This window comes from Xiphophorus hellerii, chromosome 14 (assembly GCF_003331165.1).
Source record: "Xiphophorus hellerii strain 12219 chromosome 14, Xiphophorus_hellerii-4.1, whole genome shotgun sequence".
Classification (NCBI taxonomy): Eukaryota; Metazoa; Chordata; class Actinopteri; order Cyprinodontiformes; family Poeciliidae; genus Xiphophorus; species Xiphophorus hellerii.
The window spans coordinates 17627330-17644519 of record NC_045685.1 but is presented as its reverse complement, the minus strand read 5'-3'; the positions used below and the strand labels follow the sequence as shown (position 1 = coordinate 17644519).

General features: G+C 37.0%; 1 protein-coding gene and 1 non-coding gene across 2 annotated transcripts; one reads left to right on the top strand and one right to left on the bottom strand.

Annotated features, from left to right (window-relative positions):
* Nucleotides 1–205: 205 nt before the first annotated feature.
* On the bottom strand, nt 206–655 carry m1ap (meiosis 1 associated protein). Its single transcript, XM_032583998.1, has 2 exons — nt 454–655; nt 206–369 (listed from the first exon to the last, which is right to left on the bottom strand). Exons 1-2 carry the CDS (start codon nt 599–601, stop codon nt 206–208), a joined length of 312 nt encoding a protein of 103 aa, XP_032439889.1. The 5' UTR covers nt 602–655.
* A 16215-nt stretch (nt 656–16870) lies between these two features.
* trnaa-ugc (transfer RNA alanine (anticodon UGC)) lies at nt 16871–16942 on the top strand. The gene has a single exon. It is a non-coding gene; the product is annotated as a tRNA-Ala (tRNA).
* The last annotated feature ends 248 nt before the right edge of the window (nt 16943–17190 follow it).

The window sequence follows — 17190 nt, the reverse complement described above, 5'->3', positions numbered from 1 at the left end:
GGCGTTTGATTCGGTTTTAAATGTAAGTAACATTTCCCAGTTTAAGTTTTTAAACAAATATTACATTGCACTTTATTACAAAACTGTGCAGTGTGAATATTAAGCACTTTCCAAAATTCAAGCACTTTCAAGGATTTCAAGCACCAATATGAACTCTGTATTGCAGATCCTGAGGCTCAGAGTTTGTTGTTTTTCTCTCCTTCACTTACTTGATCACTCTCAGCCTCTGAGGAGTCGGGCTTTGATTTCCGGGGCCCTTGACCGCCGGCAGGAAGTCTCGAATGCTCTCTGTCTTGACGCCCAGGCTGGGGGTCATGGGGATGAGGGCGGGGCTTATCAGACGCTCCAGCATGTCACACTTCACACAAACTGCACAGGTGGGACAGAACATTTCACTGAGTTTGTTTAACGTTTGAGTTTGTGCGGTTCTGAGTGCTGGTCGTTGAGTCGGACCTGGAAGCGGGTTGTCAGAGGGGCTGGGCAGCAGCAGGTGGAGGTGCTCCCTCTCTCCTCCCTGCTCCTGAAGCCACGCCTTTAACACCGTCTCCATGGCGAAAACGCTGTTCTCCACCTGCTGCAGGTCCACCTCTGTCCCCAACATCAGTGAGTCTGCAGAGACACAAACACACAGAAATCATATCAAATCAGAAAATTTGATATGCTGCATATATCTGTGCAAAAAGTTTAAATCCAAATCTGTCTTATTTTACTGACGTTTAAACGACTTTTTCTAAAGTCGTTTAAACGTCAGTAATTCTCCAGACCTTCTGGTGATATTTAGGAATTAATCTTTGGAGTTTTGTTGCTTTTTCACTTATTTTTACTCCAATATTTGCAAGAAATAGGGACCACATCATCTACTTATGAGAAACTGCTTGTAGGAAAGTTTCCATAAGCTCTAATGTAAAATTAGGTCTTTGCTATGTTGACAGTTGGGCACAACATTGGTCAGTTTGGGACATTTTTTGTGCCTCAATGATTCATGACAACATGAACATGACATTCCTATTGTAATGCTTTTTTATTGATATTTTGGAGCCCACCAAGTGAAACTATGTCTATGACTACAGGTGTATTTCAGTAAATTTAAACATCATCAAAAAGTTAACTTATTCCAGTAATTAAATTCAAAAGTTAAAATCACACACTGAGTGTTTACTTCCCCTAATTCTGATTTACAGATGATAAAAAATGACATTGACACTCATCTCAAGGATGGTAAGGCACAAAAAATCATTATTATAGCATTTCAAGTGATGTTTACAAGCGGTTTAATGGAAAATTGTGTGAAGGGAAAACATTAGATAGAAAAAAAGCAAACATAATTGAAGTTTATTTCATCCACAGTCGGATGCTTTGTGGAGCAATCCAGACATTTTATTTAGGTTAGAGTAGTGCTACTTAATAATAATATAACCCAAGTAAAAATAAAAAGTATGGTATAGTAGAAATAATTTTTTTCCCCAAAAACTTAATTAAATGTAACCAGTTATTACACACCTCTGGTTTTATGCAATAATCAAATTTACAGAGAAACTGAATAATCGATGAGTTTCATAAATAAATATTTGAAATTTAACCATTTTTGCATACAGGATATATATAAAATGTGTGCTGTTGACAATTGCTAGCCACATAGAGTTTTTAATTATGTGCAAAATATTTCAAAAGCTTAAGACAGAGGGTTTCTAAAAGTTGTATTGATAGTCTATGCAGCCGTGTCTGAAGTCCTTCCCTAAAGCAGGCAGAGATAACAAACGGCAGCCAAGAAGGGACAAAAATACAGATAAGAAAAAAGTTAGTGCTTTGTCCATCAAAAAGTGTTCCTTAGGAGGATTGTTGTATATGGCCAGCAGATGGCGGCATTATTCAACATACTTTAACAACATTTGACACCCTTACCAACCCAAATAATCTTCTGGAGTGTCATTTCAGGGCTTCAGAGTCACTTGATGAAACTTTTAAACATGCCTGGTGTGCAGAGATTTCATTAACTTCTGATGTTTTCTATGTAAAATAATTTATTAGAATGTATTTTATCCAGTTGTTTGTGCTTATCTGTTACTTCAAAGGACAAACTGGCCACTTTTTCTTCTTCTTCTAACCATAACTTTTCCGCTTTCATCCCCAGCGTCCATTTATTATCGCAGGCTTGACAGAAACCTTATAAACTCGGCTCGTCCATCCTCCCCTTTTTTCCTGCTGCTTAATAGTTAATGAGCCATCAGCGGATAACTAATGAGGCCAGAGGGAGAGCAGAAGATCAGGAGGTCGACAGAAGGGAGGATAAGTTGGACGCAGAGCAGGGGAAAATAAATGAAAATATCCCCACTCTCCGCGTCTGGATGAAATTAAGCTAAGTTAAATTCCTTTAGTAGACTGGACCATCTATCTGATCTATCATGTGCTGTTAGCTTTTTGGATTAGCTGCCAACATTTGCAGAAGTCCTTCATCTCTGCGCTTCATCTGAGGGGAAGATTTGTATTTGCTCGTTCTCCTCTGATTGATCCCTGTGAGACTCAGACAGGTTAAAGGAAGATTTAAACTTTGCTAATAAGTAATGAATTGCATGTCTACTTCAATGTGTCAAAAAGTCGCCTTCGGATTAAAAAATGTCCCTTAATTCCTTCCAACTTTATAAGACAGCTGCGCTAGAATCAGTTTACATAAGAATGAATTCCAAGAAATAATTTTAAAGTTAAAAAACACGATAATTAAACACTAATCTTGTCCCCTAGAAGTTATAATTATTCGAAAAATAATATAACTTAAAATTGCTTTCCTTATGTCACAATAAAAACAGATTTTTACAATATATATACACAACACGTTCTATAATGTAAATATGCATCTTGTCTCTGGTTCTGTCATTCCCTGCCTGATCTTTTTGTTGCCCCTCCTGTTTCTCGGTTCATGCTCCATGCCTCGTCCACTGTTTTCTTATTTATTCATTAAAAAGTGCAGACAGAAATCCCAAGTACCTGTCTGCGCTTTGGCCTGCTTCAGAACACACCAGTTCAGTCAATCAATAAAAAAATAAGGAGTATGGCTCTGGTCTGGCTGTCCTCACAATCTGACTGGCTGGGGAAGAAGATTGAACATGGCAGACGATAAAAACCATTAAATTAAACGACACACTGAGGCTGTAGGTTTGTCTGCTCTGCTAAATCTTAGGAAGTTAGGAACTCGTTTTGACTGGACAATGTCTTTTGAAATAACTAGAGCAAAACCTGAGTCATATTTTTCATTTTTATCGCATAAACTATTGTAATTTCCTTTTTGTCTTAAAGAGAGTTTGACTGCCTCCCAACAGCCCAGATTGCTGCTGTTCATCTTTTAACCCACAATAGATATTACATACATCAGTTTTAGCTTTGCTTCAGTGGTTATCAGTTAATTTTAGAGCTCTTTTAGAAATCCAGGTTCTTATTTTAGAGCTTTTTGCAGTCAATTCCTCTTTTGATCTCGGATCTGACCCTTACCCACATCCTTAAAGCAGCTGGAGGAGTTTTGATTTTATGCAAGCTTTTCATTAAAGGTCGTTAAAGGTGTTTAGTAGACCAGAAGGTCTGTGGTCCAATGAGATGAAAGCTTTTCTCCATGGTCATCACATAAGATGCTATGTTTCGTTTTATTAACTCTGATTATCGCCACAGATACATCATCTCAACTGTGAGGAATAATGTTGGCAGCATCATGGTGTGGGGTTGCAGCAGCAGCCTCTGGAAACCCACCATACAGCAAAAAGCTTCACTTAAAGACAAATAGAATGTTCTGGAATGGCCTAGTCAAAGCCCAGATCTCAATACAGATTGTGTATTCAAATCAAAAATTCTTTATACAGTATATGTGTGAGAGCAACATATGCCTAAGGGAAATTAAACATTGTCATAAATCTTATCATCCAACTATCTTCAAAAAGTTATTGTGGATGGTGTGTGTAGCAGTCAGTCCAGTAGCAGTCAGTCTTGCAACGACTCTGAAGAAGCCTCTGACTGAGGACTGTTGCTGTATGACTATCGTAATATGCTAACACCTCCATTTCTGGGCAGCAGAGATGCTAACCCACAGTAACATGTCCTAAATGATACCATCAGTTAAGCACTGCTAATCCACCTCATTTGCTTTTGCCGCACCTCTTTAAATCTCTGTCTGGCAATTAAATGGAAGGGATAGTTTGAACTTCCGCCTTCTGTCTTTCCTCTGCATCCTTCAACTCTCTTTTTAAACTCCTCTGAGATATGGGGTTGTAGTTCAGGGGTTATTTTATATTTTTGATTTGATAATCAGCTGTTGTAAAAACAAAACCTTGTTACCATGGTTACACATCGTCACAGCCGTCCGAAAGCAAAAACGTAATCTTTACAGCTGCACAGCATCCAAGAGGGAATAATTGCACAAAACACTCACAAAAAGTCAACAAAAAGAACAAATACTTTTTTAAAATTACACAAATTAATTTTTGTGTACTAAACTAACACTGCTGACTATGGTTTAATTTCTGACAGCAATAAAGCAGTGAAACATCTAGCATGAAGAAAGAGAAACTTTAAGTTTTCTTCTTGGGAGAGGGATTAGATCAGAAAAAAAAGTTAGAGGAAATTAATTACCGGTCTCTACGATAATGTCAGTAAAGTCGGAAAGAAGGATAGTAGCGAGAAGGAGCCATCGGAGCTGGAATAAACACATGGAGAAAAACCAGGAGGATAAGACGAGATAGAGGGAAGACGGATGGGTGAGCTGGGTGATGGATGACAGACCACACCGTTAGCAATGTTCGTAATTAGACCACCGAGTCTGCTTGTGTTTACGAGCGTCTGAGGATGCGCTATAGAGGGCGAGTAAATGGAAGGGAAAAAAGAGATGTTTTATATCTCCCAGTTGTTTAAATACTGAAAAGTGATGCTTTAAAGAGGGAGAGCAGTCAATCCTCATGAGTGTGTTCGGCAGAGAGCGATAAAGCAGCAAGGCTATATGTTTCACTTCTGGGGATTTATCTGTTTAATCCTCCTGTGGATATCTTCTTCCCAATCTCTGCTCGGTTGGTTAATAGTGTGTATTTAAGTCAGGTAAGATTGAAAAACAACAAAAATCAATTACATCCAGGAGCCTTCCTAAACCGCTCTCCCCACATTCTCAGTGTTTTGTCCCCCCTTTTTGCTCTGATTAGCGATGAAACATTCATTAAATCAAGAGCCGGAGCAAGTGACCTAACCCTGATCTGCAAGTCTAATGGTGTTCCTGAATCTCATTAGGTTTTCCTCCATGTGTTAGCCTGTGTAAACCCTGCTATGCATGTTAAGGTTAGCATGTCGGGTGGCGCTAGTATCTCATTAGAGACAGAAATGTAGCCGCACGTGTAACACACCTCCTGTACGCAATCATGTTTTTCTAAATTGCTGCATTTAAAGTGTGATTAAATAATAATTATTCAAGCCCTGCAAACATTAATGCAGAAACAGACGTGTTCAGGTGCATTTACATTTCTTTTTTACATGCAAATGACATTTCAAATAAGGAAAACTAACAAGCAAGGCTGCATGTGGCAGAATGGTAGAACCTCTGTGTTTGTTGCCCCATAGATGGAGGCTATTAGTCGTCGATGCAGCTGTTCAGGGTTGGACTTCTGACCTCAGGACCTTTGCTGAATGTCTTCCCCCATTCCATTTCTGCCACTTTTCTGTCCAAAATCCTGCTAATATAGGCTGATAGTGCCACTAAATCTATTCTAAAGCTGTTAGGGAGCACTAAGTCAGTTCAATTAAAAAGTACTTTATTTATCCCAAAGGGAAATTAAATGTAACTCATTTCATCGAAGTATCTTCAAAGAGTTGTTGTGGAGGATGATGTTCCAGTAGCAGTCAGTCTTGAAGCAAATCTAAAAAGGCCTCTGACTGAATACTGTTGCTGCATGACAGAATAATGGCTGTCCCAACATGTTAAGAGCTAAATTAATGTGCTGAGAATGTTTATGACAAAAATCCCAATGATGCTGGAGTTACAGTAAACAAAAAGTGTTTGCTTAAATATCAGAATAATTACTCGTGAATGTCTGTAATTTTAATTTTAATTTTCTATTTTAAACACTTCATGTTTACACTATTGCTAACCTCTGGAGCGGTTTGAATAATAGTACTTTCTAAATATCACCTGAAAAAAGTATCCTAACCTACATATGTTAAGCAATTAAATAGTTTCTGTTCTGTTTTGACTTAAAGTATTGATTTTAATTTGTACTTATTTGTTGATCTTTTATTTTGCTAGTTCCCTTTGGTTATTTTGTGCATAAATACCTCTGTTTCTAGTCTTTAATGTTTGTTTTTATGCAATAATTGGTCATAAAGAACATTTTCATCTGATCTGATGCTGTTCAATAAATATTTAAACATGTCAGCTTAGCAGAGTGTGGTCAAGTTGTAAGCAGAAACGTAAAACAAAAAATAAAATCACCCATTTAAGCATCATCCACCATCATGTTTCAGTCCTACTTTTAAATTATTTCATTTTTATGTTTACAGCAGCAGTAGAAAGCTGATCGAAGCAGTAAACGCATTCAGACAATCTATATTTATGCTGCCTGCTTAGCAGCAAACTGCAGATAAAGTTAAAGAGTTGGCTGGTGAACAAATTAAATATTTAGATGTTAAAGTCTCAGATTATTCCAATGTGATATATTTTGTGGAGTGTTATTTCTTGAAGCACGTACAGGTAAAATGCATTTGGCTCTGACCACCCACAGCTCTAAAAGCCCAACGTATACACATTTCCAGCTGTATTTGTTTTGCCCATTATCCATGAGGCTTTTACTTTTGCCTGTGAAATGGAGGATAATCAGATTACTTGCTTTATATAAGAGGTAGTGTTCTTCCTCTCAGCTCACACTCTCCTCGACGAACACACAGTAATGCTTTCTTTTATCTGTGATTTAGGACAAGTGCTTCATCCTCATGACCATTAGCCGTTTTAACGTGAGCTTCTTTGTCTTTAGTAATGACGCTAAAGCTGTACAAGAAGAGGAAGCTTGTTTTCACTCAGAGATAAGTACTGGTGATAAGGATAATGGACTGTGTTCGGGATAATGATGGGAATCCTGGTGAAAGCTTCTCGCAAACTTTAGCAAATTCCATGATGTTATCTTTGTTTGGGTAATTAAAGGCCCAAGGCTGCTTTAAGGTGTTAGGTTAGAAAACAAAATCCCAAGCTTGAACATCTTTCCGAACACTGTTCAATCCATCATCTGAAATGGAAAACAGCAAGACAGGACGAGTATTAGCTGTGCACTCCACAAATTTCATAGAAAAGTGGCAAGAAGACAGCCATTGTTGAAAGAAAGCTATAAGACGTACAGTTTGCTTCACAAGAACACTTTGAAAGAAAGTGTTCTGGTCAGACGAAACCAAAATTAAACAATGTGGCCAATGTACAAAATGCCACATGGTGTGCAACTAAAACTACCCGTAAACACAACACCCACATCTCAAAACATGGTGAAAGTGGGAATGCTTTTCTCCAGCAAGTACATGGAAGCTGGTTGGAGTTGATGGAAGATTAATTTACTTAGCATATTTAGCAGGGAGGAAACCTGCTAGAGGCTACAGGAGGCTTGTGATTGGGCAAAGAGGCTCACCTTCCAGCAAAACTACCCTAAACATACAACAAGAGATACAAAGCTTGGTTTAGAACAAAATTATATTAATGTTTTAGAATGGCCAATATTTAAGATTTCGTTCACAGACCATTAAATCAAAGAAGATTGAGCAAAAGATACAGTTTCTATGCACAGCAAGCACTCTAAAGTTTTACAGCTGTAGAAAAATGTAGTTCTACAAAGCATTTCCATCAACATTGGAAAAGTTTCCAAAATTAAAAATAAGTTCCTCAATTTCACAAAAACTTATTTCCATCGCCTTGAGGTGGTGTGCCTTACCAGAGGTACAAAACTCTGAACATTGAGGTGTAATAATACTGTGGGAAATTAAATGCAACAAAAACATGCCTCTAGGCAACATAAACCACTCAACAGTACATTGTGTGAAGATTTTAAAGGAGCGTGAGGTTCCTAAAAGGACTTGTGATCCTTGCTGTATTATGCATTCTTGTGCCCGTATGTTTATTCGACACTGAGGCCAAACCCCTAATCGGTGCAAACTTCAAAATGTGCTTTAACATAAAAGATGTGCCGTCTGTGGAATTTCCCGCTGACATCAACATTTTTTCCCCCCTACAATGACACTGACAACATCCACTGTGTCCTCGCTTGTCAGCATGTCTGTGTAAATATTAATGATGAATGGCGCATTGATGCCGTTTGAGATGATGACAAATAGGACATTGATCATCTGGTCTGAAACAAGGGCCCTCGCCACACCAGCGGCTGTGTGACCTAATTGCTTCAGAGTCACTTCTGTTAAAGTGATGCGGTCGCAGTGAGCATTAATTCAGACAGACGGCTGAAAAGGACTTGAAGATGAGGGAAGAAAAAGCTCTTTCATCTGGCTGTCAAAGGAGAGGCAGAACAAGATATCATTCAGAGAGAGTTGAACAAGGGGACCTGCTTACAAATAATGCAAAGCTTTATCTGATTACTTAAAGGTAACATAATGCTCCAAGAGGTTTGAGTTTTATTTATTTTCTGAACAAATCTCTGCAAGGTTTATTAGCCGTTTCTAGAATCTCTCTCATATTACATTCAAATCCTTCCAAAAATTGCATTTTGTTTAGCTTTGAAAAAGTAAACTTATGTTTAAAAAGATCTTTTAATTTTGCAAACATGTATTTTTCCAGCTGGAAGTGGGTGGAGTAGCCAAGTCCTGTATTGAAATTAATAATCTGTGGAGGGGCTCAAGATTATGTTGAGATCATTATCAAAAACAAACCATCAAATTACCAGTGGAAACATGTAAAAAGCTGCGTAGCAAACATAAGAGGAATATTGTCACAATGTACTTCTCAAAATCTAGTCTTGTAGAAGCAGTTTGTCAGATGGCCTCAAAGTAATATTGAGTCTTTTTTTAATTGAGTAGCTTGTATAGAAACTAACATAAAGGAGCCTGAATGCAGCTTCTGATGGATTACAGTGGTGGTTCTTTCAACAAGCAATATTGTATATACAGCTCTGGTAAAAACTTAAGAACCCACTGCACTGAACCTCATAGAAAACCTCCTGGTTATTCCACTAAATATTGATTTCTGAAATCTTATTGAGTTCAAACATTAGTATTGTTGTTTCTAAATTAATATGAACTTGTTCGCTTTACATTATTTGAGGTCTGAAAGCACTGCCTCTTTTTTTTGTTATTTTGACCATTTCTCATTTTCTGCAAATAAGTGTCACATTTTTCCTTGGAATTTCGGAGACATGTTGTCAGTAGTTCATAGAATAAAAGAACAATGTTCAATTTACTCAAACATATACCAATAAAGAGTAAAATCAGAGAAACTGATCATTTTAAGTGGTCTCTTAATTTTGTCCAGGGCTGTATATACATATATTTATTTATTGTTGAGTTATTGATGCTTTAATAGTGATAATGAATAATTGTGAGAACTACAACACAGAAACACATAGCAAATTTGTTATGAGTATTGAAAAATCTGGGTTTTATTATCGTACTGGATCCTGTTTTTCTCTCAAAGCTAGAAGAAAATTGGCATCAGCAACATTCTTACCACTCCTTTATTATAGAGACGTTTTACATATGAATACTTTCGGACGTGATTTCTAAGTTACTTTTTTGCTCTTAAAGCAAACTGTAAAATGTAATGGTGAGATGAACTAGCTTAGCTTATCTGGTAAAAAATGCATTTCAGGGCAGAAAAGGACACGGAGACTAAGTGAGGACAGCTGTCTGCCTTCTTTGAAGCACTTGGAAAAAGAAGATAGAAGTATGCTTGATATCAAGAAGCCACATGAAAGAGGAGTGAGTTGCACAGAGGGATCAGAGAGCGGTGAAAATTACAGAAAATATCAGCCACACAGAAGCATGGAAAGTATTTTAATTTAACAGAGGAAATTTCTGTTTTAATAAAACCACCGGATGTCTACAAACTCTACCTAGAAGAATCAACAAAAGATCACAGTGGATTGTATGTTAGTATTTGAGATGTTGATATAAGTAAAACAAGGGGCTCAGCACAATTAAAAGAGAAGTTAAACAGAAGATTTGGACAAAGTGAGTTTCAATAATAATCCTGAAGAAAACGGAGGAATCACAAAAATCAGAGAGCAGTGTGACTGTCCACATGGACTGGCTCTCATGCTATCCATGTGTAAAGGATCTTAAAAGTGACCTATTATGCTTCCTTGAACATGTTAGAATATAACTTTGGGGCGATACTAAACATGTTCATTACATTTATTGCACAAAATTGTTTTTAGATAATGAAATTTTTAGAAATATGGTCAGTTCTGCCTATTTTGAGCTCCTTTCAGAATGAGCTGCTTTAAGGTGTTTTGTCACTTTAAATCCAAATGATGTGCTGCTGGCCACACCCCCAACTCAACGTTTACACTTGCATGTAAAAATGGCTGTAAACAGATGCTTTATACAACTGTACATCTTTGCAAAGAAAAAAATAGAAGCGGAACCTCCTGCACAATCAACAAGAATGCAGCAGGTGCTTTCAGAATTGGAAGTCAACAACAAACCATTTTTCTTTTCCAACAGTCAGTGGACAGCACATACAGCAGTAAAATCAGCTGACCAAATGTGCTGGAGCTCAGCAGGGGTTGATAGGTAAGAGGCTGGGATTCGCTGGGGTTATTAGGTGAGGGGGAGTACCTGCGGATTTGTGACGTTATATTCCAGATGTTTTGGAAATGGCTCATTTTCTGGACACCAAAAAACATGAACTTATTGCCAAAAACCGGCTGGATGGTTTTTTAAGCACTTGGGTCGTTTTCAGAAGGGGTTGAAACCCAAATGGAAGTACAAAAATTTACAAAAATGTGCAAAATGCGATGTCGCATAATATGTCCCCTTTAACATAGATTCATTTCTTATTGCAGTAGCAAATTGTCAAAGTAAATTGGGTTTTAATTAGTTAATATGTTTTTAAGAAACAATTTATCCTCAATTTTGGGCTGCTTTGTGTTGCTCTATTACATAAAATATCAATAAATTATGCTAAATGTTGGTGATGGAAAATGACAAAATGTGTGAAAAAAATAAAGGCAGTGTGAATACCTTTGAATAACACTGCAGCATCCAAATAGAAGTAGGAACCTAGCTTACCACCCAGCCTACTAATATTTTCTTTTTGTAAGCAAATGACAAAAAAGATTTTTCAATTTTCCTTCAGTTTTTCAAAACAATAAACCTCATAATACTTCAGATTTTTTTAATTTTTTGACATTTTGCCTCATAAATCTTAAAACCAAAAGACTATTTACGTGAGCTTGAAATAGACAGGCTCACGTAAATAGAGAATAGCAGACAGACACTTAAGCTACACCTTCTGGATGTTTTATAGCTGTCAGTCTCTTTGAGAAACATTTTAGTTTCTCTCTATACCAACCATCTGTCCCGTCCCCAGTGTAAAGCAGGAACCAAATTGAAGCTGCTTCCTTTGCCAGCTGAACTACGACTGACACCTCACCATGTGTCAGACAGCCTCTCTCTTATCTCCTTAGCTATATTCTAGATCTCTAATGTATATTTTCTTGTGTGCCAAGCAGAAAATATGAAAGACAAAACAGACTGACGGACAGCTGAGGCGTTGACACAGGTGAGAAGAGGACATGTGGATGTTTGTCATGACGCAGAGCAGCCATCCAGTTTCAGCGACAGGCTGAAATCTGGTGCAAACAGAGACGCTGCTCTCCATCTGTGTGACCACCTGCTGTTCTGTTAATGCAGAGGTGTGAACAGTCTAACCTCAGCACTGACCGAATGTGCACGCAACAAATAATTTAATTACTGTTAGTAAGAAAAAACCCCTCGTTCTCCTTGATTTCTAGCCAAGCATACAGTAGGGGTGTTTGTGTGTGTGTATAAGCAGGTCTGGGTAGGGATTTGCCTCTGTGCAACCACACACTGAGCCGAACTAGCTCGCTGTGATAGAAAATTAACCAAATGAGAGTGAGAAGACAATCCGAGGTAAATGTCTGCCGGTGTGTGGCTGCAACAGCAGATGAAAGGGAAGCGGCTGGTTGAAAAGTGGAATTATGATTTAACACGGAGCTGTAAAAAAGAACGGCGTTAATCAGCACCTCCCAGGATGAGGATTCACTCAAGATGAAATAAAAAGGTTCAAGTTTAGGAGTGGATTCAGCAAAGATGTTGCTGAATCCACTCTCCTAAAGATGTTGGAACACAGTAACCGTGACAACACATGATGACGCAAGTAATGATGTAAATATTTATTCATCAAATAGTCGGAACCAGCGTTAACCGACAGCAAAGTTGACAAGTGAAAAGCGCTTTTGATGGTGCAAGTGGATTTCCTATTAAAAAGGACTGAAAATGCAACAGTAGTTCACTCAATGTTTTATGATGACACCTATGCCAAAGGGCTTGTAGCTCAGTGGAGGAGTATAAGCTTTGCATGTACGTCCTGCTTTAATGCCCAGCATCAACTGTCACCAAAAGTCTCACTTAATTCCTATTGATATGTGTTGGAGCCTAAAAACTCTACTCATCCATATTTAATAGATGTCAAAAATGGTCAAAGAAAATAACAAACAAACAATTTAGAAATTTTAAAACTACAACAAACACATGGTATCCACATGATACTGTTTCAGTGTTTCTTCCTTTATCCTACTCCAAAGCATTATGATGTGGCAACATTGCAAAGTTTAACACACACCAGAATACCAGCATTTTTTTTCTCTCTTCAGTTAAGTTTAAAGGCTAGAAGAACATTTTCCACACTTGGGTTGTCAGATGCACTCTCAAGTTAGGCTGCAGTTCCCACTAAAACCATCTTGTATTACCTTGTACTGTGTACTTTTCAGAAAGGTTATAATTGTTATTATTATATATGTTTATTATTGTGGTTTCTTGGTTTTGTTTTTTCTCTTTTCGCAGGTTCAGAGGCAGAATGTTAGGGTATTGACTCTATGTTTCTTTCTCTCCTCTAATACAATCTCAGTCTTTCCCTTTAAACATTTTCTCCATCTTTCTTCCTTTCTTTTTCACCTCTGTGTTCATTATATTCTAAATAAACACAAACCAGTTTCTAATAAAGTTTCATATATCAAGTGGAGCAGCATGACTAAAGTCGTAACGCTCCACTTCCAGAGCTGTATTTATTGTATTTTTTGTTAAATGACAAAAGTTTTAGAGTCTTACAGACTTGCTTCATGAGTAATTAATCCAAATCTTAAATACATCATTTGGAAAAGTGGAGTGTAGAATCTAATGATGGTGTATATAAAGTATTACTTTTTACAAGTTGTTATAGTGTTGTCCGTTCTTGGGATCAAATCTCATACATCTAAATAAAAAGTTTAATAATTTTGATGACTGAAAACAACTAATCAATATGAGAATCCTTCTTTCCTAAGATTGAACTATAAAATCTTTTGGACAAAATAATTACATTAAACTCAATTTGACCATGTAGCTTTAAAGTCTAAAGTGAATTGGATCTCTGTGACGACATGATTGTGATGTACTGGAATGAAATGGGTTGATTTGCTGTGAATTAGGATCAAACTGGATTCTTTAGAGTTGGATATAACTGATTGTATCTGTTAGTCTTCCAAAGTGCCAGGAGATAACCCTCGTCAGCTCATTAAAATCGTTTTGAATAGTCCACAGCAGCCCATTCACACATTAGCACTTGACATTCATGAGCTGACTAGCTAAAGTCTATCATTGGTATTTGCATCCAGGTATTTGACTCCTTCAGATAATGTCCGAATAATGTCAGGCAGGGTGCAAATTATGCTATGACAATCAATGGGGGGTGGGTAGAAGGAAGGATACACTTATCTAAAAAAATGTGGAAGTAAATCTTCCTAAGACAGGTCTGTATTTCAGTAAACTGAAGTATTATAAACAATATAATCTTTTGGTTGTTATGTCATCTAAATCTACAAAATTCAACTAATAATAGGTCTTAAATAGATTTATATTAGCTTTTTATATTAGAAGTGTTTTTCTTGGCCTTCATACAAAGGAAACTAAATTCAACATCCATTGATGTGGTAAATTCCTAACTCTTTACCATTGTTTGAACCAGATCCTATGATTCTTATGCCATCTTGTCAGTGTAACATAATTTAGCGAAACTACAACTGACATAAAATATCAAAAAGGTTAGCATTAATCTTCAGAGATTTTACAAAGTGTAGTTAGGGAACACTAGAGGTCATAAGAAAATATACACATCTATTAATCTATTTGGGATTAGCTGATTGGTGAACAATGGTAGAAAGGCTCAATGTTTCAAATATGTCTGACAACAGAACAGCATGTTTGGATTTGGTGTAGTCCTAAAACAAAGATTGCTCCCAGCGTAGTTTCAACTAACCAGCATAAAACAAGATCAATTTGGTCTGATTTATCTTCAGACAGTGAGGATTTTTTTTTTTCATTTTTATTTATAGACAAGAAACTGCTATCTATCGGAATCACTTGTTTTTCCCTCCCTCAGTTTGATGGTCAGTTTGAACTTCAATAGACCATTTTCACCATGTGATTGGCCAATCTGCTTTGTTTTAACAAGCAATTGAACAAGTGTGCCAAGTAAAATGGCGCGTTACTGCATATTTTTCTAATATTTATGAAACAACCAATTAACAACTTCTCGCTTGTCATTTATTTTAAACATTAAGGACAACGAGTCAATGTTTTCCAGTTTCAGACTAACAAAGTGACTTTGGGTTATAGGGAGTTTAATTTGAAATAAAGACTACAACTAGATAATAAAATGAAGCGCAATAAATCTAGGTTAAAACATCATGAATTTGTGGTAATACAAGAGAGATAAAACAGATGAAAGGATAGAGGAAATTAGATAAAATAAAACGGAGGAGGGGGAGCCGTAACGGCAAAGAACTATCCTGAAAAGAGACAAAACAGGAGGAGTTGGAGGAGGAGAAAGTAATTAGACAGCTGGAGAAGAGAGAGGGAATCTGCCGTGGCTTGATGGAGAATTGCGCACGCTGTGAAGTGGGGTTTGATTGAAGAAAAAGTGAAACTCATGAGAGAAAATTGCATTGGCTCAGACCACACATTCATATGGCCCTCTGACATCTCAGCACAGAGAGACAGAGAGGGGAAAATGTGCAAAAAGAGATAGTCATGAGTCATGTATGGAGGACACACATATGAGATACGTGTAACGTGGCAAAAATATGCTAGAGGTTACTGTGAGTCAGTGCTGTGGCTTGAGAGGAGTGAAAATGAGAGGAAAAGGATGAAAGAGGGAGATGGAAAGGAAAGAGAGAGGATTAGAGGTGATATAATGTGCTAACAATCCGCTTCTATGAAGGGACACATCCAGGAATCGCCTAAAGAGTGCCAGCTTAAAATTTATCCAAGATGTGACTGCTTCTGCTTAACGCTAAGAGGTTTTAGGCAAAGCTTTCAAAGAAATACTATAAGTCCCCACGTTAATTGCTATAATAAAGTAGACGCATTAGTGATTACCACTGCTTTCATAAAATGTGATTACCTTAATTTTAAATGCAGTGCCAAATTCCTTAGGATCAGCAATCCACACAAACTGCAGACATAAATTACAAATTTTCTTTGGTAAAGCGTGAGGGTGAAATAGCACTCTGGATTTCATGATAATTTATTAATCATTTCCCTAAGTTTACAAAATTTAATTGAGGGAAATATGGTCAGAAAATGAAACTAAGGAAAATCTGCTTATAAAAAAGATTGAATGTCTTTATGGAATAATTAAAACAAAAGAAATGTTACTTTTTGAAGTCATGAAAAGGCCACCTCAGTTGTGATCATGATATAGAAATTCTTGTTTTGTATATTTTGACAGAAACAGGCTGGTTTAAGTTACATTGCATTGAAGTTGTTGCCCCTTGTGGGATGTTACAGAAAATGCCAACATGCTGATCACACTTCAAGGTGTGAATGGTTGTGAAACTCGCTGAGTAAAAGAATAAAGACTGCAGTGTTGTTGTTGGATATTTGAAACCAGGGGAAATCTCTATGACTAGAAACCTTTATTTCATGGTAAATGTGTTTACTTTCCAACCTGTTACAAAAGATTGTGCTATTCTGTTGATATGTGAACAAGTCTAGACCAGAAGAGCTATAACGTGTTGTTCCTTGTTTGTCTTGCATATTCACATCTGTTTTCACATTTTGTCACACTGCAAAAACAAGCTTTAATGTATTTTATTGGGGTTTTATGTGATTTATAATGAAGTGAAAGGGAAATGATACATGGTGTGACTATTCAAAATCTAAATAATTTAGTTCTGCAATTGTATTTAACTTCAAATACTCTGATGCATCTAAATAAAACCCAGTTCAAACCAACTTCAGAAGTTATCAAAGTGGTAAAAGAGTAAAAATAAATGCCATAATTCATCTGTCAGAACAAAAACACTTTGTAATCAATCAAATTACTGGTTTACAGAGAAGGGACCCAGCACAGAGAGCCTGCTTTGCTTGGATGACATCCTGGGTTTAATCCCCAGCTAAGCTTTTCATTAAACATGTCTAAGAAATAGACTACTGGGGTGCTTAAAAACAAAAATATTAAGAAATTGTCAAATATCTTAAAACAAAACCTTAAAAAACAGTAATCTGGTGCAAGCAGGCAGATATAAAATAAAGGGTAAGCAGTATAGCAATATTCTCACTTTCTTCTTTTATGCTGTCAATGTTATTGCCGCCTACTGGCAGAGATAGGTATTAGGAAGTTATGATTGAGGTTTCTTCAGGAGGGGATGTAGCTCAGTGGTAGAGCGCATGCTTTGCATGTATGAGGTCCTGGGTTCAATCCCCAGCATCTCCAACTCGGTGGCTAGAAAGTCGAAGTTTAGCTGCAGCTGTTAATTCACTACACAACATGGATCTGCTGCTTATTTTAACCACAGATCTAAATTTAAATGAAGTTCATTCTGAACATGAACGTCGGATAAAACAGTTAAGAGTCGCAGCATTAAAGTTTTTATAAATGTTGTGACATACATTTTATAAACTCCAGCTCACTAATGTTGAAAGATCAAACAAAATTAGGAAAAGGAGCAATTTATATGGGAT

Excerpts from the sequence above, each read along its gene's own strand:
- m1ap (XM_032583998.1), bottom strand. The coding sequence starts at position 601 with ATGTTGGGGACAGAGGTGGACCTGCAGCAGGTGGAGAACAGCGTTTTC. Across the intron at positions 370-453 it reads CTCTGACAACCCGCTTCCAG|TTTGTGTGAAGTGTGACATG; the intron begins GTCCGACTCAAC and ends CCACCTGTGCAG.